Source organism: Salarias fasciatus, chromosome 6 (genome assembly GCF_902148845.1).
Source record: "Salarias fasciatus chromosome 6, fSalaFa1.1, whole genome shotgun sequence".
Lineage (NCBI taxonomy): Eukaryota > Metazoa > Chordata > Actinopteri > Blenniiformes > Blenniidae > Salarias > Salarias fasciatus.
This window is the reverse complement of record NC_043750.1, coordinates 39415016-39437719: the sequence shown is the minus strand read 5'-3', so window position 1 is coordinate 39437719 and position 22704 is coordinate 39415016. Positions and strand designations below refer to the sequence as shown.

General features: G+C 44.9%; 2 protein-coding genes across 2 annotated transcripts; both read left to right on the top strand.

Annotated features, from left to right (window-relative positions):
* The first annotated feature begins 1481 nt into the window (after window positions 1-1481).
* On the top strand, window positions 1482-14141 carry vwa11 (von Willebrand factor A domain containing 11). Its single transcript, XM_030093441.1, has 17 exons — window positions 1482-1664; window positions 2022-2158; window positions 2420-2564; window positions 2650-2743; window positions 2871-2999; window positions 3185-3371; window positions 3446-3615; window positions 4108-4220; window positions 4343-4459; window positions 4633-4806; window positions 5023-5155; window positions 5309-5461; window positions 5554-5646; window positions 6819-7090; window positions 7242-7375; window positions 13517-13676; window positions 13761-14141. The coding sequence occupies exons 1-17, from the start codon at window positions 1482-1484 to the stop codon at window positions 14139-14141; spliced, it is 2775 nt and encodes a 924-aa protein (XP_029949301.1).
* Window positions 14142-17604: 3463 nt separating this feature from the next.
* Window positions 17605-22355, top strand: LOC115391027 (zinc finger protein 35). Its single transcript, XM_030095115.1, has 4 exons — window positions 17605-18284; window positions 19199-19323; window positions 20650-20755; window positions 20889-22355. The coding sequence occupies exons 1-4, from the start codon at window positions 18017-18019 to the stop codon at window positions 22061-22063; spliced, it is 1674 nt and encodes a 557-aa protein (XP_029950975.1). The 5' UTR covers window positions 17605-18016; the 3' UTR covers window positions 22064-22355.
* Window positions 22356-22704: the final 349 nt, after the last annotated feature.

Below are 22704 nucleotides of genomic sequence, written 5' to 3'. Positions count from 1 at the left end.
CCGAGCAATAAACATCGTTTTTATGGCTTTACAGTTTTATTGCAGTCTCTGTAAAGTAGATAAAGTACAAAACAAAATGTTCAAGATAATTAAAGTGTGTTGTGAGTGGGGTGAAAGTTGGAGTGTATTTCTATCCGTCTAAGGTTAAGCAGAGTGTTTGACAACCTCTCTTCAGCACTTCAAGCTGTTGAGCAACCTGAGACAATCACAGAAAAGTTCTATATTTCTGAAAGACTTGTCTTTACTTTTCATTTCGAGGTGAATTTATTACAACCAAAAGAGGTAAGAAATGATTTAGTTTTCCAGATTCTTAGTCCATATTTCTGCTTTTTGCAATGTTAAATACAGGTAAAAAAAGGGTGGGAGGGTAGATTATGATGAATTAAAAACGCATTATTGTAAATTCTCAATGAAGCCATTAAACAGTCAGAAGTAAACAAAAAAAAAATGGATTAAGATCTGAACTGATAATGAATAAGATCATATCCAGAGACTATAAGTGATCTTCTTTATGCTGTTTTTAGTTATTTACAGAAACAGAAAGGTTTTGAATTGCTTGATTTCAAACATTTGAATTTGAAAATATGAGGAATTTGCTGGCTACTTTAATTCTTCAAATTCAATCTAAACTGATAACAAGAGCTTAGATAACAGATCCAAGACAAGCCAAGTGGATCTTAAATCTTAAGTATTTAATAAGTTATGCTTCAAATTGAGTTACATGTAGTTTAAATACGTTTCTGACAAATTTCTTGTAATTCTGACAACTTCTAACACAATGTGTGTCTCATTTTGTTTGAAATGTAGAGAATAACGTTAAATATTGTAGAAAATATTTGTGAAGAGTTCTGATAAAAACAATTCATACCTCGTGTTTATTTTAAACCCATTGTGTTTGAGTTTGGTAAATGGACCAAATGGGCAAAATAGTAAAACCTAAGAGGCAAGATATTTTGGTAGCTGAATCATTCAAGATGTATATATTTATTGATTGATTTCCTGTCTTCTGAATGCCCCGTTATATAAATGTTGCACAAAATGTAATGATTGTGTTCTCATTATCGTTTAAACCTGAGTGAACAAAATCATGATATTGACAAATATCATTGCCCTGAAATATCTTTTGCACATTTTTTCAAAAGCACAAATGCCAAAAAACCATAGTTGTCCTTACATAATAATGAGATTATCAGTTATTGCCACCAATTTAAATTTTTCAGTCTTAAATTTTAAATTGAACCATTTAAAGATGGAATGAGTCGGTGTGAAGCATATAAAAAAGGAGAGAACACAGCTATTTGTCTTCAGGTGTAGGAAGGAGATGTAAAAAGACCTCATGATTAACAGAGTCAAGACTTGAAACAGGTACAACAGCAGCGCCAGCGCAATCTGGATTTTACAGGAATGGCTGTTAAATCTGTGAGGTTTTAGCCTAATCTAATCTGCGCTGACAACGCCTGTGGTCCCCCCACAGGTCAGCCATGACTGCTTTGCTGGGTCTCGCCCTGCTGACTGCAGCCTTTTCCAGCCCCACCCTGGCTTTTGTCCCCATCGGAGGTGGGGTCTCCACTCACGTCAGCATTTCTGGAACGGCGCTGCTGCAGAAAGTGACCGAGGCTTGTCAGGCGGTGGCTGCGGCAAACGGCCACGAGTTCAAACCCACGGTAGGGCGGAGGACAAACCGCAGGGCACCACAACACTGTACACAATCAGCGACACATTTCACCGGGTCCACCTGTACATGAGACTTCAGGTGGTTGATTTTGTGGAATATTTTATTTTATTTTATTTTAGTATACTGGCCAATCAGTCAATACACTGACCAACCACGCAACTAACCAACCAAAAAAACCAACCAGCCAGCCAACCAACCAACCAACCAACCAACCAAAAATAATATGACAAAATCATACAAACACTCACGCTTCAGTGGCGATTGTCTCAGATAAGAGATTACAGAAACGAGGAGCAGCTCGAACATTTCCTGATTGGAAGGATGATTTCTGAACTTTGACCTGCAGGGTTCGTCTCCCGAGGAGCTGGTCCAGGCCTGTCTCGGACCCTCGGCCACGGGGGAAGTGTCCGGGGCCAAGTTCCACACAGCTCTTCAAGAAATCTACACCCAGAATGGTCTGGTGGACCGCGACTTTATCAACAGGTGCTGCAGAACACTGAACGCACACAAAGTTGCTCATAGAAATTATGAAAGTATCTGCAGTCATTCTTCAAAAAAGTGGCTTCACCAATATTGATCTGGCAAGTGTAGGAATTTTTTGAAGCAGTTTTTAAATGTAACATCATTTGCAATCTGTTATCATATCTTACTGTTTCAAACACTTTCACTCTTTTAACTGCAGTTACACCTGTCAAGAGAATAATAACCCAAACTGTCTAATAAAGTGTCGTATTGTGCTTCTAGTGCTCCACATCACTTCAACTCTGAGGCGTTCCATGAAGGACGATCCCTGATCACCGAGGGCCTGGTGGCCATCAAGGCCAACATTCGCAAGGAGAACTTCAAGGCTGCCAGAGAGAATCTGGGAAGAGTCCTTCACACTCTGCAGGTGAATGAAACAGCAGGGCTCAGATAGTTTGCAATTAAACAGAAAAGAATCGGTTAATAATACACGTGTCGCCATGATCTGTCAGGATTTCTACAGCCACAGTAACTGGGTGGAGCTGGGCTACACGGAGCCATACGCCAACCTCATCCGGCCAGACCTCCCTCTGGAAAACCTGGCAGGTGAGCATCACATCATTCACCAAGGACATCAGTATCGATTAGTGTGATTGGCTGCTTGCGTTGTGACGCTATTGGCAGGAGAGATTGGTTGAAGTGCAGTAATGTGTTTTTATATTGCTCTGTGTAGATATTGATACCGCTACCTGCATCGACTGCCAGTCTGGATCCTGCGTTAATCCAATCCTCCCCAACATCCTGTTGGAGAAGAAACTCACATCGGGTTACATGGGAATTTTCTCTCCTGCCAAGCCTGCAGGTATGAAATAGCTTCAAACACATGTCTTTTGGTCTGTGCGGAACATGCAGTGTACGCACAGAAAAACCCCAAAGTGCGGGATGTCAGAGTACTATCCCCTGTAAACCATCTTTCATCATCTCCATTATTAAATCTAAAAGGAAATGCAGTGTGAAACCCCGTTTTCCCTCTTCCCCTTGTGCCAGGAAAGTGCAGCCACGGAGGCGCAGCTGATCTCACCAGCACCAGAATTCCCAAATCAGTCCTGCACAAAGATGAACCTGGCAAAGACAGCGCTTTCTTCCACAATACAGCCGTGAATGTCGCCACAGCTGCGAGCCTCCAGCTGCTGGAGGACATCCGCTTGGCTGCAGGGGACAATGACTTTCTGAGGTACCACAGCTGGAGAATAGACTACCAAATAGAGTATTCCCTGGACAACAGTAAACCATCTTCCTTTGTCACAGAATGATGGGGATCGCCCGCTCGTCGGTTGTGTGCTTTGTCATCGACACCACCGGCAGTATGGCAGACGACATCAACGAAGCCAGAGAAGTCGTCTATGAAATTATTGACAGCAAGAAAGGAACTCAGGACGAGCCCTCTGAGTACATCCTGGTTCCCTTTAACGACCCAGGTATGAACCGTTTTCCCTCATTACCAGTGGCGAGAAGCTATTAAAAAAGAAATCCCATCAGGTTTGTGGCACTATTCATATTATACGTAAGTATAGACTGTTGACTAATGCTGCCTATTGAAGCTGACATATCAGTGTGACCGCCATCTTGGATGAAGAAGTGCTTTTTGTCCTTTGAGTCCAAAGATTTACACAGCTCACTGAAGTATCAACATATTGACGCAATATCGAAACAGTAGCCAATAAGGTGTCTGCTTCAATCATGCAATCTGTAGGCTGAAAACTGAAATGAACCTTCTTTGGGTCTTTTTAAAACTGAAGCAGGATTTAATGCTTTCTCACTGTGACATAAGATACTTCCCATTATTATATTTCAAGAATGATGCAAAGCAGAGCTGCTGCAAGCATGGAATTTGCATTGGCTACACTAAAGTTACATGAAATAGTCCAACAACAGATACTGAATTTTGCATTTTTTGTACTTTTACGCAGCTTTCGGTCCAATGATAAGGACGACAGATGCTGACAAAATGAAAACTGAAATCTCTAAACTCAAGGCTAACGGTGGTGGTGACCTACCCGAGATGTGCCTGTCAGGACTTCAGGTACTTGATGAATATGACATTTCCATCAGTGCAGCCAATGTTCAATTGGTGTAAAAATTGTACAAAACAAGTCCTACTTGAGCCATCCTTAAGGAGACTGCTGCTGCTTCTTTTTTTTCCAGTTGGCTCTCACTGGTTCCCCTTCGTCGTCCCACATTTATGTTTTCACTGATGCAACAGCCAAAGATATCGCACTCAAGGACACGATTGTAGCTCTCATCAGGAGCACCAAGTCAACAGTAAGCACTTACTAGAACTCAATGAATAGATACTTCTGGTGAAACGGTTGCATTGGTCGACCAAAGGTGTCAGTACATCTTGATATGCTTGCCCTGCTGTACTTTTCTTCTCTTTTTTTTTTGTTCCTTGCAAAAACGAAGAGCCTACATCCACAATACCTATTTGTCCATAGGTGTCATTCTTCATGACCGGCGGCACCAAGAGGCGTCGTCGGTCCGTTGGGAAAGCAAGTTTCAATGACTACAAAGACTTGGCCCTCGCTTCTGGAGGTCAGGCTATTCAGGTGTCCAAGAAACAGCTTCCGCAGGCCACAGACGTCATCTTGGACACATCAACATCTGCTCTGGTAAGCCTCTGCAGTTCCGGAAATACACATCATCACATGCATAGTCCCCAAAGGTCACCACCAAGTCTCCATTTCATTGCGATACACCATTTAGGACCCATTGACACAGTAATGATTTCAAGTGAAAATGCAGAACTTCTGTAGTGTTTTGGATGTCTGTGTTTCTGCCATTGCCGTGTAAACAGCCTTTATTTAATAATTTCTTCACTTTCTCAGGTAACAATTCTGCAGCGAGCAAGGACCCCTGGGAAAACAGAGACCTTCCCCTTTGTGTTGGACGACTCTCTGAAAAACGTCACACTCTACATCACAGGAAGCTCCATAACTTTCACCCTGACCAACCCATCGGGTAAGATAAAGATGTACTTGTGGCATTTGAAAATGTTCTACGTTCTTGTACTTTTCTCATCCAGCAGGGTTTTATTAGCCTAATAGTTCCAAATACCTACTCCTCTTCCACATGAACCTTTATTTTTTACATATTTTCATGATACATTTGCAGGTGTTACCCAGAAACAGAATCAGGCCAGCGGTGCCCTGGGGACTATTCGGTCTGTGGGCAATCTGTGGAGAATTTCTCTCAACTCTAACAAGGAGGCGGGAGAATGGCAGATCAACATCGTCACCTCGGCACCATACACAATCAAAGTCACAGGTCAGATACCGCAGACTGGTTCGTCACATCAGATCAGCTCAGTGGCCTCCCTGTTGTCTCACCATGACTACTGCACGTGTGTGCTCTTTCAGGCCAGAGTACCATCACTTTCATCTATGACTTTGTGGAAAAGTTTGATGGACCTCATCCGGGTTTTGCGGTTCTGAGCGGGCGTCCACAAGCAGGTACAATAAAGACTTTATCGATATATTATGTCAATGACACAGCGTTAGTCTTAACCATATTAGTGCAATATTATGTGATTGCTACTCATGAGTCACAAACTGGTGAAAGGTTTGAAACCACACACACACACACACACGCTTGCATAAAACACTCCACTGTAAACATTAACGACGTGAGAATAGACAGATGGCCAAGTTCGATTGTTTTTATGGTGGCTGGCAACTCTATAACTTCCAAGTCAAGAAGAACAGCCGCCGTGCGCAAAACCAGTTGCATGACACGTTTTCTAAAAGTTGCATTTTCAGTGATTTCAAGGACTGTTGCCTTATAAATGGACCCCCAAAATGCAACAAAAGTTTTTGTGTTTTCACTTGAAAATGTTCGTATGTTGCTCATACACAAACTTGACGAGATGCAGGTGGGGACACTTACAGGGAAATCAGAAAGGCGACACAGAGGAGTAAACAAGAGCAGAATCAAAGCAAACAATACAGACATAACATGGAACAACCATAGTAACAAAACCAAAACCATGAACAAAAAATACAGAAACACAAGGGACCATGAGAGGAAGACACAGCAGTGACAATGTGTAGCAGGAGAACCTTGTTCTCAGGACAGAGAAGTGGACACAGCTTCCCAGAGAACCACTTCATTAATCAGCTAAATGCAAGACCACAATCCTGACACACACGCACACGCCTTTCTTTTAACATGATCAGTGTGGTTTTTATGTCAGAGAGTGGCGTCCTGTGGCAGGCAGCCTCAGTTTTAAAAGAAATTAAAAAAAATAGATTTCTTGTTATGTTTCTCAAAACTAAACCCCAACTCACAGAAAAAAATGCAAATTCAAACGCTCAGGTCTTAAATGCAGTTTCTAACACATCCTTATGGATACGTAGTGTTTTACACTTTCTGGTTTTGTTCAGGGCTCAGGAACATTTTTGGGAGCGCACATTCTGCCTTTGTGTGTGGAATTTCTCTGTGTACTTTGGTTTCCACTCACAGTTGACATAACAAGCATGCCATACGATGGTCATATCCCTGCTGAGAAGTAGCATAAACATCACTCAACACTATCCTGGTACACTGGTGTCCTTTCTGAACTTGGTCTAATAGGATAATTATTTTGTATTCTGACCTTGTTTTTGTCTTGTCTCTGGAAATGCAGGAAGCCCGGCCACCTTGAAGCTCTCAGTTATGGGTAGAAAAGGTTCCTCCTCTCTGACTATTGGGGAAGTCGGACTGGTATTAGTGTCCCGTCCTGAAAATGTCACGAAGGGCGTGATGGGAGACATGGGCAACGGAGACATCCTGGTGACAGTTGATGAGGTCCCTCAGGGAGAGTTTGTGGTCCTTCTGAAAGGAGTCGACCAGGTGTCAAACAGCAAATTCCAGAGGCAGTCAACCACTCAGATGTCCGTCTCTAAAGTGAACATCCAGGTCGGTCACGTCACTTTCACACAACTGTCCTTTGTGTAATGAAAAAAAAAGTACTAGAATGATCAAATCACATTTAGATCCTTCATGTGAGAATGTGTTTGAGTTTAAATCAACCGTCGTCTTGACCAGTTTTTCTCTTCATCTGCTTCAGACGACTGTGGACAGCAGCATGGAGCCTGGAAAGAACTTCGAGGTCCCCTTCAGCGTGATGACCCAGGGCTCTGGCGGTTCATACACCATCGACATTAGGAACGACCGACGCTTCGCCATGACCTACCCAACAAAGTAAGAGGAACCTGTGAAAGTCTTAGAAACGGGGGTAGGGTACACCGGCCAACACATGACAGCGCAGAAACAGAACAAATAGGTTGACATAAGACTGCAGGAGGGTGCATTCAGAAGTTTCCAGCTCCAAAATCAGAGATTCTGCAGGAAGGTACAGAGAAACTGGGCAAAGAGTCTGCAGGAGAGAGAAAGACAGGCAGCCATTTTGAGCAGCTTGGTGCACTGGAGTAGGTTTCCCAGCAGTCTAATCAGCCCTACAGCCATGTGGCTCTGTAGTTCCTCTGTCCTGGCTTTCAGATGCATTCTGAAGTTATATGTGGAACAACATTCACCCTTTTATCATCCCTGGGTTTTTTTTTTTTTTTTTTTGTTTTTTTTTGGCATATCTGGCTTATTTTCAAAACAGACCCACCTGGCTAAATGATTGAAAAGGCCAGGGACGGCTGGTATAAATGGGCTAGCAGGGCTAAGCCCTCCCAGCACAAAAAGACAGCTAATACAAAAAAGATGAGAAAATTATTTTTTAAACAAGTTACAACAGATTGTTTTAAGTTTAGATAAAACCAAAGGTAGCAACAGCACCAATCAGTCAAAAGGAAAACATAGAATATCTCTAAATGCTCTGATTTTTCACAGCCCCAGCAGATACATTCATTTGGTTCTTGTAAATGAGTGACAGGTGTCATGTCCCGCCCCCGGTGGTTTACTGAGCATTTTGGGCTACCTTCAGTTAGCCCATAGGCCACTGACTTTTGACCAATAGCGGCGACTTAACGCAGCGGTGCTGCTATTTGTGCCAGAGTTGTGAAGGAGGGAGAAAAACTTCAGCTATGGCGGCGGTGGACTATTTGCTTTGGATAATCCAATTATTTGGACCGATTGAATGCACTTGCCAGGCTGTCTATCGAGACGGACTTCATTCAAAAATTACCAGAATTCAACGACATGGTGATTAACCTGTTTGCATCCCAGAAAGGCGTTGATGTGAGCTTCTTTTCAAATAAGGTAGGCCCATGTCGACCTGTTAAAGGACGTGACGCCTTGTTTTTGCTGAGGTTAGCTGTTGTACTGAAGGCGTGTTTGGCTTCATGTCACCAAACTGTTGTAATAAGACAGTTGCAGGAGGCTGTCTGTGGGCAGTCGTTGAAGTTAGGTTGGAACACTTCTGCAGTGTGTAAATGTGTGTGTGTGACAGAGAGAGAGAGAGAGAGAGAGAGAGAGAGAGAGAGAGAGAGAGAGAGAGAGAGAGAGAGAGAGAGAGAGAGAGAGAGTTGATGTAGAGCACCAGTAAAAAAGTATAGTGTACCTGTAATTGATGTAACGGTGTATTATAGGTGATGTTGCTTTTGCAGCTCTGTTAACTATTTAATCGGCATCATGCAAGCATTTGTTAGCCCCCCAACAAATTTCACCACCAGCCGCCACTGGAAAAGGCTAAAACTGCACAAATTACTTTTCAGTAAAAGCTACAAACTGCTGAAACTGCTTCAAAAAATGTTTAATAATATAATATAAAATAAAATAAAATAAAAGTCGTCAAAATGTCAGCAATGGAGGGAACAAAAACCAAAATGGCGAAAACAACCAAACTAGCTGAATGTCAGCCAAATTTTTTTTACTCGAAAGAATGAACATATACAAACTCTGGCGGAGGCAAACAGACAATCAAAAGAGAACAGAAGCAACCAGATAAGAAAATAAGATAAGAAATGAAACAAGAGGGAGGAGCAGATAAGGTGCAAGCAAACCAACACAAGTCAGCATCAGTCTAGCTCGATCAACATATGATGGGCCTTGGGTTGTTAGGAACTTAATAAATTAAAATAAGAGCTTAATATTAGAGCACACTGATGACAGGAAGCTGATGAAAAGAAACACTTTTTGGAGAAATATGATCACTCCTGCTGGTTCCTGTCAGTATTTCCACTGCAGCATTTTGAATGAACAAAAGACTTATAAAAGAGATGTTAACAGGGAATTATAACACTATAACACTCTGCTTTACAAGTGATAAATGCATGTATAAATCACCTGATGAATCTACTCAAATCGAGGAACAGACTCTCCTGCTGTTGCCATGTTAGATGATTCTGGTCAAAGTTACATCTATGTTGAGATAACGTGTCAACCCTCCTACCAGCTGGAGTAAAGGTTAGGGTACACTTCATGTGGTATTACCACATCTGTGTTTCTGAACACCTTGAAACTGGGCTCTCTGGCTCCACCTTCTGGTCAAAACCAGAATGAGCAGAAGAAGATGATATTCTGAAGATGAGATGCAGGAGATGCTGTCTGACCAGAAGGGAATCATTTCTGTTTTAGTTTATTGAAAAGTTTAATCATGTATATAAGAATGAACAAAAATAAGCAAAAGAACATATTTTTCCAACAGCTGTGCTTTTTTTGTGTACTATACGAACACTGAAGTGGCCCTCCGATGGCATGACTGCTCCAGCTCTGAGTTTGACACAGATTCTACAATTCTACAATTCTACAATTTCATTCAGCAGACGCTTTTGTCCAAAGCGACGTACAACACAAGCAAGAATATAGACATAAGAAAGAAAGAAACCATTAGTAAATGCTTCAATTGCTTCAAGTGCGATTGGTCAAGGGAGTTGCCATCAAGTTGCAGAAGAGGAGCCACTACCGCCCCCCCCCCCCCCCCCCCCTGTTTTTTTTTTTTTTTTTTGTGTGTGTCAACTTAGTCAGTGGTACATAAGTGCTGGGTTTTAGAACACCTGATCTATTCTTCCCCGAACATGGGGTCGGATTAAGACCCTAGGTGTTCTCTGAACAATTGAGTCTTCAATTGTCTCTTGAAAGTAAAAAGAGACTCGGCGGAACGCACCGAGTTAGGTAGTTCGTTCCACCATTTGGGAACAACAGAGGAGAAGAGTCTGGCAAGAGATTTAGAGCCGTGCTGGGCTGGAAGCACCAGACGTCTCTCACATGCAGAGCGAAGAGGGCGTGAAGGAGAGTAGACCTGAATCAGGGAGTCCAGGTAGGCCGGAGCCGTTCTTGTAAGCGTTTTGTAAGCCAGGAGGAGAGATTTGAATTTGATCCTGGCTGCAACTGGAAGCCAATGAAGGGAGATGAACAGAGGAGTGACATGAGCTCTTTTGGGCTGGTTGAAGACCAGACGTGCTGCTGCATTCTGGATCATCTGTAGAGGTTTGACTGTACATGCAGGGAGACCCACCAGAAGAGAGTTGCAGTAGTCAATGCGTGATATCACGAGAGCCTGAACCAGAAGCTGTGTGGCCTGTTGGGTCAGGAAGGGTCTGATCTTCCTGATGTTGTAGAGGGCATAACGACAAGACCGAGAAACTGAGGCCACGTGAACCTTAAAGGTCAGCTGGTCATCAATCATGACACCCAGGTTTCTGGCTGAGTTTGTGGGCACAAGTAGGCTCGAGTGAAGTTGGACACTGATCTGAGGCTGGACAGATGGACAAGCTGGAAAGACCATGAGTTCAGTCTTAGACAGATTTAGCTGAAGGTGGCGTTCCTTCATCCAGGTGGAGATATCAGCCAGACATGCTGATATTCGAGCTGAGACTGTGGTGTCGTCAGGTGGAAAAGAGAGGAAGAGCTGAGTGTCGTCAGCATAACAGTGGTAGGAGAAGCCATGGGAGCGAATCACTGCACCAAGTGAAGTGGTGTACAGAGAGAAGAGTAAGGGGCCAAGCACCGACCCCTGAGGGACCCCTGTCGATAGGCCATGTGACCTTGACACCTCCCCTCGCCATGAAACTCTGAAAGATCTGCCTGTGAGGTAGGACTTGAACCACAACAGGACGGAACCTGAGATGCCAAGGTCAGAGAGTGAGGAGAGGAGGATTTGATGGTTCACGGTGTCAAAGGCAGCAGACAAGTCCAGCAGCAGGAGGACAGAGGACTGTCCAGCAGCTCTTGCCAGCCGCAGAGATTCTGTGACTGAAAGGAGTGCAGTCTCGGTGGAGTGGTCGCATCTGAAGCCTGACTGAAAAGGGTCAAGTAGGTTGTTGTTCCGCAGGTGTTCAGAGACTTGGTTACATACTGAGCGCTCCAGTATTTTCAACAGGAATGGTAGAAGTGAGACTGGCCTGTAGTTTTCAACCTGGGCTGGGTTGAGATGAGGCTTTTTTAGTAGTGGGGTGACGCGGGCTTGTTTAAAAGTAACAGGAAAAATGCCGGTTTCCAGGGAGGAATTGACAATGTGCGTGACTGCAGGTTTGATTATGGGCAAGATGGTCTGCAGAATGCTGGTGGGTGTTGGATCGAGAGGACATGTTGTCGGTTTTGAGCTCAGAAGAAGTCTGGAGACCTCATCCTCACTCAGAGGAGCAAACGAGCAGAGAGAAGGCACAGTAGTGGGTTTGAGCTGACTGGGCTGGTCAGGCTCAGAGAACTGGTTGCTGATTGCAGCCACCTTTTCAGTGAAAAAGGAGGCAAACATATCAGGAGTCAGCTCAGTGGACGGCTGAGCAGCTGGAGGAGAAAGCAGGGAGTTGAACGCCATAAACAGTTTTCTGGAATCAGAAGCTGCACAGATCTTGTTCTGATAAAAAGCTTTCTTTGCGGACTGCAAGCGGGAGGTAAAGGAAGCAAGTTTCTGTTTGTATGAGGACAAATCAGCGGGCTCGTGGGATTTACGCCACTTTCTTTCTGCTGCCCTGAGTCCAGCTCTTTGTTCTCTCAGAACTTCTGAGAGCCATGGACTTGGTTGTTTTGTCTTGGCTGGTTTCGACACCCGGGGGCAGAGTTTGTCCAAAGAGGATGCCAGAGAGGAACAGAGTGTTTCTGTAGCCTCATTAACAGGAAGCGATGAGAAGTGAGAGTAGTCCGGCAGGACAGAGCTCACCTCCTCAGACAGCTGAGCTGCTGTGAGGGACTTCAGGTTTCTGCGGAAGGAGACCATCTGTGTCGGTGTCTGCAATGGCAGAAAGGCAGCCGCAAATTTTACCAAGAAATGGTCAGATAGATGTAGTGGAGTAACTGTCACCTCTGCTATGGAGCAGTTACGAGTCAGCACCAAGTCAAGGATTTTGCCAGCTTTGTGGGTGGGAGGAGACGGAGCCAGTACAAATGCAAAGGAAGCCATCAGTGCCAAAAAGTCCTGTGCCTGGGGTTTGTCAACGTGAATGTTCATGTCTCCCATGACAATAAGTGGTGTGCCATCATCAGGGATGTCAGAGAGTAACATGTCCATTTCAGAGACAAAGCCATCCAGATTACCCCCTGGTGGGCGGTACACAACCAGAATATATGCTTTGATGGGAGTAGTGACCGTTAAAGCATGATATTCAAACGTTGTGTTGTTATTCGACGGGCGCAGTGAGGAGAAGGACCAGTTGTCCGGAATGAGAATGCCAGCACCGCCTCCTCGGCCAGTAGAGCGAGGGGTGTGGCTTAGCGCAGCAGACGCAGAGAGTGCAGCTGGTGTAGCTGAGTTTTCTGGGCGGATCCATGTCTCAGTCAGGGCTAGGACCTGAATGTCTGAGAGTTTCATCAGAGAACTGATGAATTCCGTCTTATTAACTGCGGACTGACAGTTCCAGAGACCGAAGGTAACTGAGTGTGGGCTGGGACCACTTCCAGAGAGAGCGGACAGGTTGTGTGGATTGCGTTTGCGGAGGACTACGCGTCTTTTCCGGTTGCCGACGATGACTGGGATACGTAAGAAACACATTGTGCGTTAGACTGTGACAGACAGACCTTAGTGACACCGGTGTCCTAGCTCGGTGGACTCGCGCAGGTAGACTCACAGGTTTTTACCCTCTGTGGTCTTTACCCTCTGTGGGCTGACGCTGTGGCTGACGCCAAAGCGCAGTCTGTGCTGTGAAGTACCTGACGGAGTCACAGCTGTTTCCAACTTGACTGATTGTGCCCGGCTGACCCGCCCCTGTCTGATGTCACTGGAGCCACACAATAGAAGGTGTGACCCGCGTCAACGACCTCTCTATTGGGCAGACAGAAACCGAAACTGCAGCACAAGCACCTAACCACCCCCAAACACAGCAACAACAACATAATAAGCAATTCAAACTCACCAAAGCTGGCTCTAACTTCTGCAGTCTAAGATTCAGTGCTTGATGCCTTAATCCATCCTGAAGAACTCTCCTCCTCTGTAACTTCATCTGTCTTGTTTCCCGATAGACTCCAGCTGAAGCCTGGACAGTATGCTAACGGTACGCTGACGATCAGCCCACCTCAGGACACGCTGTCTGGCACTGACGTCACCGTGACCATTGAGGCCAAGTCGTCCAGCGGCGCCGACTCCAACTATGCGGTCCTCAGACTGTCCGTCATGACCAAGGTAATCAAAGGCTGCAGACTGTGAAACCGTCCCGCTGATTCCAATGGCGGTCTTCTTTACATTCTTCTTCTGTGGTTGATCCAGATTACAGACTTCATCGGGCCGCGGTGCGACGTGGTCAGCGTTCAAGCTGCTGACTGCCCTGCGGACATGACCCAGTGCGGACCTTTCCACTGGCAGCTGTCGGCGAACCTCACCGATGGAAACGGCACCGGGATCGAGAGCCTGTACCTGCACCAGGGCACTGGAGACTTCACACACTCCGGGCTGAGCGCTGCCGTCGTCGAGGCGCAGTACAACGCCTCCTGCTGCTCGCAGGTCGTTGAGCTCATTGCCACAGATCAAATCGGAAATGTGGGGAAGTGCTATCACTCTATAGCGCGTTCGGGCGGGCCGCCGTCCCTCACGCTGTCGCTGCCGCTGTGGCTTTGCCTCCTGGTTTCCGCCTTGGCATTGAGGCTTTGAGGAGTTTGGCTTGAATCTTAGATTAATTTGGGACATTAAAATGATTTTTACAACATGCTGCCTCTGTCCTGGAGAGGAACTGTCTACTGCTGATGTTCATCTCGTGTGTTGCTTTAGCCATTTTGTAAGCAAAGACTGTGTATTTAAACTGTTTAAACTGACAAATAAAGGATATTTTCCAGGTGTGGAAATTCTTTAAAATGCTCTAAATTCGAATTTTGACCGAGTTCACTTCAGCACCATTGAAGAAAAGTATAAATTTTATTTTGAAGCCACATTTACAACGACAGAGTTGAGTTCATGAGAAGATTCTGATCCAGGTGAGTCTATTACTTCAAAAGAGAGGAATAGTTTTCACAAAGCATGATAGGATTGATTCATTGACTGAATCTGTTAATATTCATATGTGAGAAACATGCAGTGGTTATGCAATGGCACATTAGGCAGTCATTATTTAGTTATAAACCAAGAGCAGTGGCTCCTGAGGAGGCAGGTCCACAAAATAAGCCCGAAATAAAACTAACATCAGGATAGCAGGTGATGATCTGCAATCATAAATCCATAATTATCACACAACAGCAGTGGTGTTGTTCCTGAAAGCAAGGTTCATGTCATTCCCTCTGAAAAACATGGCAAGAATTCAAGAATTTCTGAATAAACATTTAGAGAAACTTGTTTGAACATGCATTTATTTTCATTATGCTGGATTATTGCACCAGTGTGCTTCAAGGCTTCACACAGCCGCAGCTCAGGCCAGGTTCTGCAAGATGGTGGCCCGAGCAGCTGATCATAAAGACGCTTTGCACCAAAATTAAAGAAAAAAAAAGTTGGGGAAAAAAGTGTTTTTTGGATTACCTATCTCTCAAAATTAAAATCATGGGCAAAAAATGTGATTGATGAGAGAAAGATGGCTCTGCGGCACTAGCAAGTGGAGGACATGATCACAGAATCAGAAGAAGAAGACCTGGTGAGTCTGTCGGCTCAGTTCTGGTCGGTGACGTAAATTCACAACTTTCCAACACGGACAACTTGAGAGGCAGCAGATCTGACACTACTGGGAGCAAAATCTGTGACTTGAATGCAGAGGCGGAGCGTGAGTCTCAGTACAGAGGGGGCGGAGCATTCTCAACGGGCCCTTATGATAGTAATTTTACCATTCAAACAATCCCTCATGCTACCATCAAACAACACACTAATGCTCACTTTTATTGAGCCAAGCAAACCTATATGCCTCAGAAAGCAGAATAAAGTCACAAACCAGTTCACAAACTTGTTCTGACAAACAAATACACATATGCACGCACACACACAGACAAATGCAGCCTGAAAGGCATCAATCTCAGAGCGTCCGCTGTCCATGGTGCTGAAAACTCAGATAAAAACTCACTGGCTAAATCTGTTCCATCTTTGATACAGCTTAAATATAAAATGAACACAGCTGGTCTAAAATCACACAATCTATTCAGACAGATATAGACACAGCTATCTATATCTTTTGGAATTCACGTAGCCAATATTAGAAAAAAAAATAGACTCTGCGGTCTTTGAGAGCAACACAAGGCACATTCAAATAGGCAGGTGTTCAAGACCACAGCATTCTGATAAAGATAATATTTTTGAAGGTTTCACTGACTCACCAGTGGCTCCGATGTTAGGTTTTGGGTAGTACTGCTAGTGGCTAGCATAGTGTTTAGCATACTGATCAAGTACAAAAGAAAAAAATGTGTTCATGCCACACAGCCAATCAGCGCTGGCTTACAGCTCTGATGCATTCATGGACAGTCGTAATGTAAGAATCGGCAAATTGGAGCCCACACACACTGCACATTTTATTGTAGTAATTTATTTACGAGCAAATGTGAACACGTCAGGGGCCCTATGACCTTGTGGGCCCTGGGGCGACCGCTCCCTTGCCCCCACTCTGGCTCCGCTACAGCCTGAATGAGAGCAAAAACCAGCGGAGCATCCTGTGAAGTTGATGCAAAGATAAGGGGATGATCTGGGAACATATGCAGGAAAATGGAACCTGAAACTGCTGAATTCCCTGAATACACAACACTGAGAGCTGATATCAGTGATATTGCAATGAGCTCTCACAGCTATCAAACTAGCATTAGTGTCAAAGTCAGGCTGTCAGGGTGAGTTTGTAAAGATGTGCATAATGAAACAGCAATGGGAGAAGGTTTTTTGACATTTAACTGGAGTTTGCGCCTTGCTGAAATCAGCTTTATGCAACCATTGTAGTTTTCAGCTGTATTTTTTTGGTTCCTACAAAAATATTGGCATTTTCATCAGGTATACTCTGCACCGCCACAAAGAAAAACTTTAAAGTTTACTTTTAAAAGTTTTCACGTCCCTGTTTTCCCACTCGAGATGAAACTGGGCTATAACTGCCCCTGAACCAAAACGTGTGTGACACCTCCAGTATAAATACTAATTTATCTATATTTTGGGATATTTGAGGCTGTCCCAGTGCACAGTGGTGGAACCTGGTACCCTGAGTGATACATAGCTATTCATTATACAAGGGGAAAAAATTCCAAAAAACACTGACCTACGAACAGGCCAGATAAGATTCAAATGACATTACATTCACATCTTGTCCACATGACATTATAGTCAAAGCCTCATCTGCATTAATTAATACCATCTAATAACTCTACTGTGTTATATTTTGCAATTTTATGAACTTGATACTTTTTATGTGACTCAGCTGCACCTGCAGTAGAAGGAGACTTGTCACTCTGGGTTTATTTCTTCAGTAAGGACATTTATTCTGGCTACATAGGCTATGGATGTTTTTATACTGCATTTCTGTTTATAAGATGTTTTTATTGCCATAAATCAGTCATTGAGGAGTGGATTGATCCAGATGGAGCAGTTCTGAAGGCCTTGGTATGAAATGCACGGCCCACGATCTTGCTGAGGTGGTTGGAGAAGCGGCAGCGTATTAAAGTCTATGGAGGGAAGAGGCTCTCATTCATCCTAGAGTAGAAACTGTGAACTCCACACAGATATTCCAGCCAATATCTGAACTCAGGAACTTCTTGCTGTGAGGCAAGAGTGCTAATCGCTGCACCAGCATGCAGCCCTATTTCAGAAAAAAATACAAATTCATTTTCATGGATGTGGCTGAAGCACTGAAGATGATGCCGTTTTCATGTTGGGAAAATAATGGCTGATATATAATTTAGTAATAAGGGGTTGTGTCTGTTCTGCTGACACAGTCACTGCTTTAAATAAATCTGCTCATAAACATTAACATTTTTTAATCCCTTTGATTTAATGTATTTATTTTTTTCTTTGAAAAAAAAAACACAATTAAATGTTTCTGTCCGAATAATGTTCCAGAAAAAAAAAACTCTATTCTGCGCTATTTCATTCCACCCTTTTGTTTTGCTTTGTTATAAATCAAAGCCCGTGAAGTTCGTCCCAAGCCGCGACCCGTAGTTTAGACACCGGAAGTGCGGTTGTTTTCGTGGGAGGAACGGGAAACTAACTCAGAAAGTCCAGAAAATCGGTTTAATCGTGTTCAATACTGGATTTATCTTTCTCTCAATGCGACGCACATGTGTAACAAATACTGCTGCTAACGGTGCCGGTGAGTGTTTCTGGAATTTCGGCGTGAAAATCGAACAATTGTGCTGAAGCTAATTAGTTAGCTAACGTGGGGCAACAAAAGTGGAGGAAAAAGGGCCTGTTTATAAATCAATACAACGTTGTGAAATCGAGGAAATTTACAAAATGGACATCTGATCTGCATTCAGTTGGACGTGAAGCAGACTGAAAGCTGGTTCCACTCTAGCAGCGTTTAGCCACATCGGGCTCCGAACTGCCACTTTTCTTCAAACCTGTCCTCACATTCTCTCGGAACCATGTCCGAGTCCGTGGTCACCTTCCAGTCGCAGCTCTCCTGTGTCATGGAGACCGTCTTCAAGGCTGCCATGTACGAGATCACCCGTCTGGTGGAGGACAGCTTCCTGGAGGAGGTGACCCGCTGCCGGGAGCAGGTGGATTCCCTGAAGAGGAGGCTGAAATGGTCCGAGAGCCGCCGGAGAGAGAGGGAGGCGGCCGGCCGGAGGAGAGGGAGGTGTGTGGACTGTGGCAGAGTGGAGATCACCGAGGACAAGCAAGTAGGTACAGGTGAGTCCCACACGGCTGTCAAACAGGTGAACTTCTCATCCCCAACACCCAACAAACAGGTCAGTGGAGCCATACTTTTTCCTTACATGTGACTTCAGCCTTTATTGTTCAATTCAATTTTATTTCAATTGTCCCAAATTATTAGCAGTTATTTCGAGGCTCTTCTACTGAGGAAAAACCAACAAATCCACGTGAGCACGAATAGGAGATGGTGGAAAGGGAACAAGTCTTTTAACAGCAGGAAACCTGCAGAACCAGAACCAGAGGTGGAGACTAGGTGGAGGCTTTCTGCTGTTCCGGGTGTGGGTAGGGACAGAATAATAAGAGAAAAGAATGGGACAGAAAGCAACTTATGCAAATACTGTTTAACTTCCCTTTTCATGTCATGCGAAACACTTTTATGAACATTTCCTGTGTTACATTCCATATAATCTTTGCTTAAATAGCTTAAATAACCAAAGATTGTCGGATTGATAGATTGAGCTCCTTTACTATGATTACTGCGCAATATTCAGACTCAAATTCCCCTGAAGCATCAAGGTCGGCAGATCATCTGAGCTGCCTGGAGCTGATTGACAGACTGTGTCCTGCCTTATTGATGAATGGCGTGTTACATGAGGAGCAGTCAGCAAGGTCAGAGTGGGTCACCTCAGGTCGTATCTGAAGTTCAACCACAGGACTCCGTGTCCTGACAGGCCACTGGGAAATAAGACCTCTGACCAATCCAGTCTCACAGGTGGATTAATTGAGAAGAATATCAACTTAGAGTACAACGAATAACTCGCAACTGATGCTATAGGTTAAATGTTTTAAGTTGGTGAACCAATAACATTGAAAGAGTAACAGACTCATTTTTCATTTCTACCTCAACTAGGTGTGAAAATATTTATCGTTCACTGTTTTTCTTCGAACAGAGAAAAGCCTGAAACAAGAGAGCGAGTCGCAAGATGATGTGGAAAGTTCCCAGGATGAGGACGTGCTCAGTGATGAGATGGAAGAGGCCAAACCGGATGTCCAGTCGACCGCAGACCCGGCAGAGGTAGGGTGGATGGCGTCCCAGAAGCCCTGACTGTCTGAGTAGATTAAGTTAAGTTAGGAGGGCAACATGAAGGTGCTGTTCTTCCCAAACTGGAATCTCACAGTTTGAGAAGTGTCGTGTTTCCATGGCAGGGTTTTGAAAATGATGTCTGAATGAAGAAATGACAGAAACATCGATAACAATGTAGTTTTCACATTGTTCTTGTAATGAAACCAGACACACGCTGTAGAGAACAACAGTTACCAACAGGAGAAGACATACATATGGACAGGACACCAAGTTGGATCGTTACTATGGTGATTGCTAACTCTAAACTACCAAGTCCAGGAAAATCTGGACTGGGAATCATGAAACTCTGGAGGAAAACATTCTTATTGCCTACCTACTGAACATGTGCGAAAGATGTAGTTACTATGACCGCGGTGCGCATGTGCAGTAGCAGCGTTCCTGTCGACACGGAAATAGAGCCTAAGTGTTTCCAGAAAAAATTCCCCCCATTTACACAACAGAAAAGCTCTACCATTCTCAACCCGTTGCATTTTCAGTGTATGAATAGATCTTTAGCTCGCTGTTTCTCCTGACGTGTCCAAGAAAACCCATCAAGAAATGAACAAATGTGAACAGCAACAAATGGAGTATTGAAAACAGCAATCCTGTAATGGCGTCATTCAATAAGTGAGGCTTCAGTTTTCCTAAATGAATTCAGAGTTGATTCTGTCCTGCTGATCTTCGGGGACCTGTTCCTGATCTGGGTTCATTAGTTGTGTGGAGCTTTGAAGATGAACTGGAGCCATTCTGAAGTCGGCAGGACTGCGGTGACCTCCAGAAGATCAGGGAATCAATCGGTGACCAAATGATTGCTGAAGACAGGCCATCAGAAGCTTAAACACCAACCACATGAAACTCGAACATGTTGTTGATCCTCTGTCACGATGCAAAAAACAAGGATCAACAATCCTATTCTGAGTCCAGTTTGTGATTGACAGGAAGCCGGTGGTGGAGTAAAGTGGTTCATTTTCTTTTGAATCAGCTGGAATTTTTATGATCGTCAGTAACGTCAGAATTTCCAGTGAGCTGAAGACTGGACTGCTTCAATAGGTTTTGTAAATCCTGCTGAGACATCCGCATTGACCTCTTTCTTACTGTGTGTCGATGGCCGATCAGACGACCAGTCGCCTTCGTTACACTGAAGACATTTCTGCCTGATCTAAAACTTGACCTGGACAGCACGTCCACTCCGTGTTTACCAGTGTCTGTGTACTGATCCAGAAGCTTGGATATGTCCAGGATGATCCTCATGCCAGTTTCTTTCTCTTTGTATTACAGTCACCAGAACTTCCCGATGAGAGGCTTGATGGGCTGCTGAAGGAGGAAGCTCTTCAGATCCCAGAGGAAAGCGATGAGCCTCAGGACTGGGACGTCGGTTTAGATGGTGAGTCTCTTCGCAGTAAGCCTCACACAGTAGCAACGTATGAAACTGTAAAAAAAACAAAACAGAAGCTGTGAAGTGTTCACGGTAATTGCGTCATTATAATTGATTTCCTGAAACTCCTCTCATCTCTCAGAACCAGAGGAGTCGGGGTTACCAGGTCCCAGCAAACGTTTCGGTGAGCAGAAGCTCCCCAAGTGTCCGGTGAACTGGGAGAGCGGCTTCGAGCAGCGGCCGGAGTCCAGCCAGGCGGGACAGTCCGGGGACCCGGCGCAGCCCCTGTTCCAGGGCAGGTACAGCATGGAGGACCTGGACGGCTTCGACAAGGCGGCCTACGCAGACGGGAACATGATGGACATGGGAAACTTCGACGGGTTACAGGACTCGCCAGATCAGCTGGGCGAGGATCTGGGCTACGTGGGCCACTTCAACGAGGACGTGGAGGCGGCGGAGAGCGCCGACAGTCAGGTTTACCAAAAAGAAGCCGCGCAGAACAGAAAAGGTGCCGCGGCTTCGCCCGCTGCCTCGCCCTCCAGGACTAACATGGAGGTGGGTGGAGAGTTGAGCTGTTTGCTCATCAACGAGGAAGGCTTTCTGCAGGACCCCAACGTCTTGTACCCGGCTCAGGCCTCCGCTGCCGACCCGGGAAGCAGATTGAGCCTCCGGAGTCAGGGCGTCCGTATCGATCCGCCAGTGCACAGCGCGGAGAACGTGTACGGAGCCTCGGACCTCTACACCGAGAACCTGAACCTGGGGCCGAGGCTGCAGCATCCGCCAGCCGGCAGGAGTGGGAGGAGACACTCCTGTAACCAGTGCTCCGTGACTTTCCCCGACTCGGCTTCCCTCAAAGCCCACAAACAGACTCACAAAGGCTCCTCGCAAGGCGCCGTGCACTCCTGCAACGAGTGCGGAAAGACTTTCACTCAGGCCTGCAACCTCAAGGTGCACCAGAGGATTCACTCAGGGCAGGGCCTCCACCTCTGCAGCCACTGCGGCAAAGGCTTCCCCTCCTTCTCCGAGCTCAAGGCCCACAGCTGCGGCCAGACGGGCGACAAGCCGTACTGCTGCACGCTGTGCGGCAACAAGTTCAGCCGGCTGTGGAACCTCAAGCTGCACCGCCGGATCCACACGCAGGAGAAGCCGCACCAGTGCAGCATGTGCGACAAGAGCTTCACCCGGGCGGACATCCTGAAGGTCCACCAGCGGACGCACACGGGCGAGCGGCCGTACTGCTGCACCGTCTGCGGCCTCAGCTTCAAGCGCCTGGACCACCTGAAGTCACACCAGCGCAAACACATGACGGACCTATAGTGGAGCGCGGCTGCTTCTGCCACAGGAGGGTCAATATCAGATGTCTGTATTTATAAATTCCTGGATGTTTTTATTGAGGTGTGTTTTGACTGTCACTCTTGTTATAATTCCAGTTTTTGTTCATTTGAAAATATAAGACAAAGCAACATATTTGATAAGTTTGTTTACCTGTTTTACTGAGACGGGATTAATGTTGCAGACTTTGTACCAGGGAAATTATAAAATGAAATAGTTCAGCAACAGTATTCTTCTGATTATATATTGGATTCTGAATAAAAGACTTTTGACATCATTTCTTTTTGTTGTTCTTGATGTTTTAAATCATTTCCTGCATTGCTTTACCCTCAAACAGCACTCATTTTCACTTAAATGGCCTATTATAAATATTTTTGTTCAATAGTTGCACTGAGACATGTACAAAAATGATCCGTTCCATGTGAAAAAGTCTTCACAATTCATTAAACTGCAAATTTCTGTGGTTCTTTTATTGTAAAAAAGACAAGTATAGAACTTATGGAACAGTTGTAGCTGTCAGTGTAAAGTTTATAAGAATGCATGAATGGTGCAAATCAGAAGGTGTTTCTTAATAAATTAAGGCTTGCGGATGGAGAGAGAGAGGCATGCATTTGACCACAATGAGG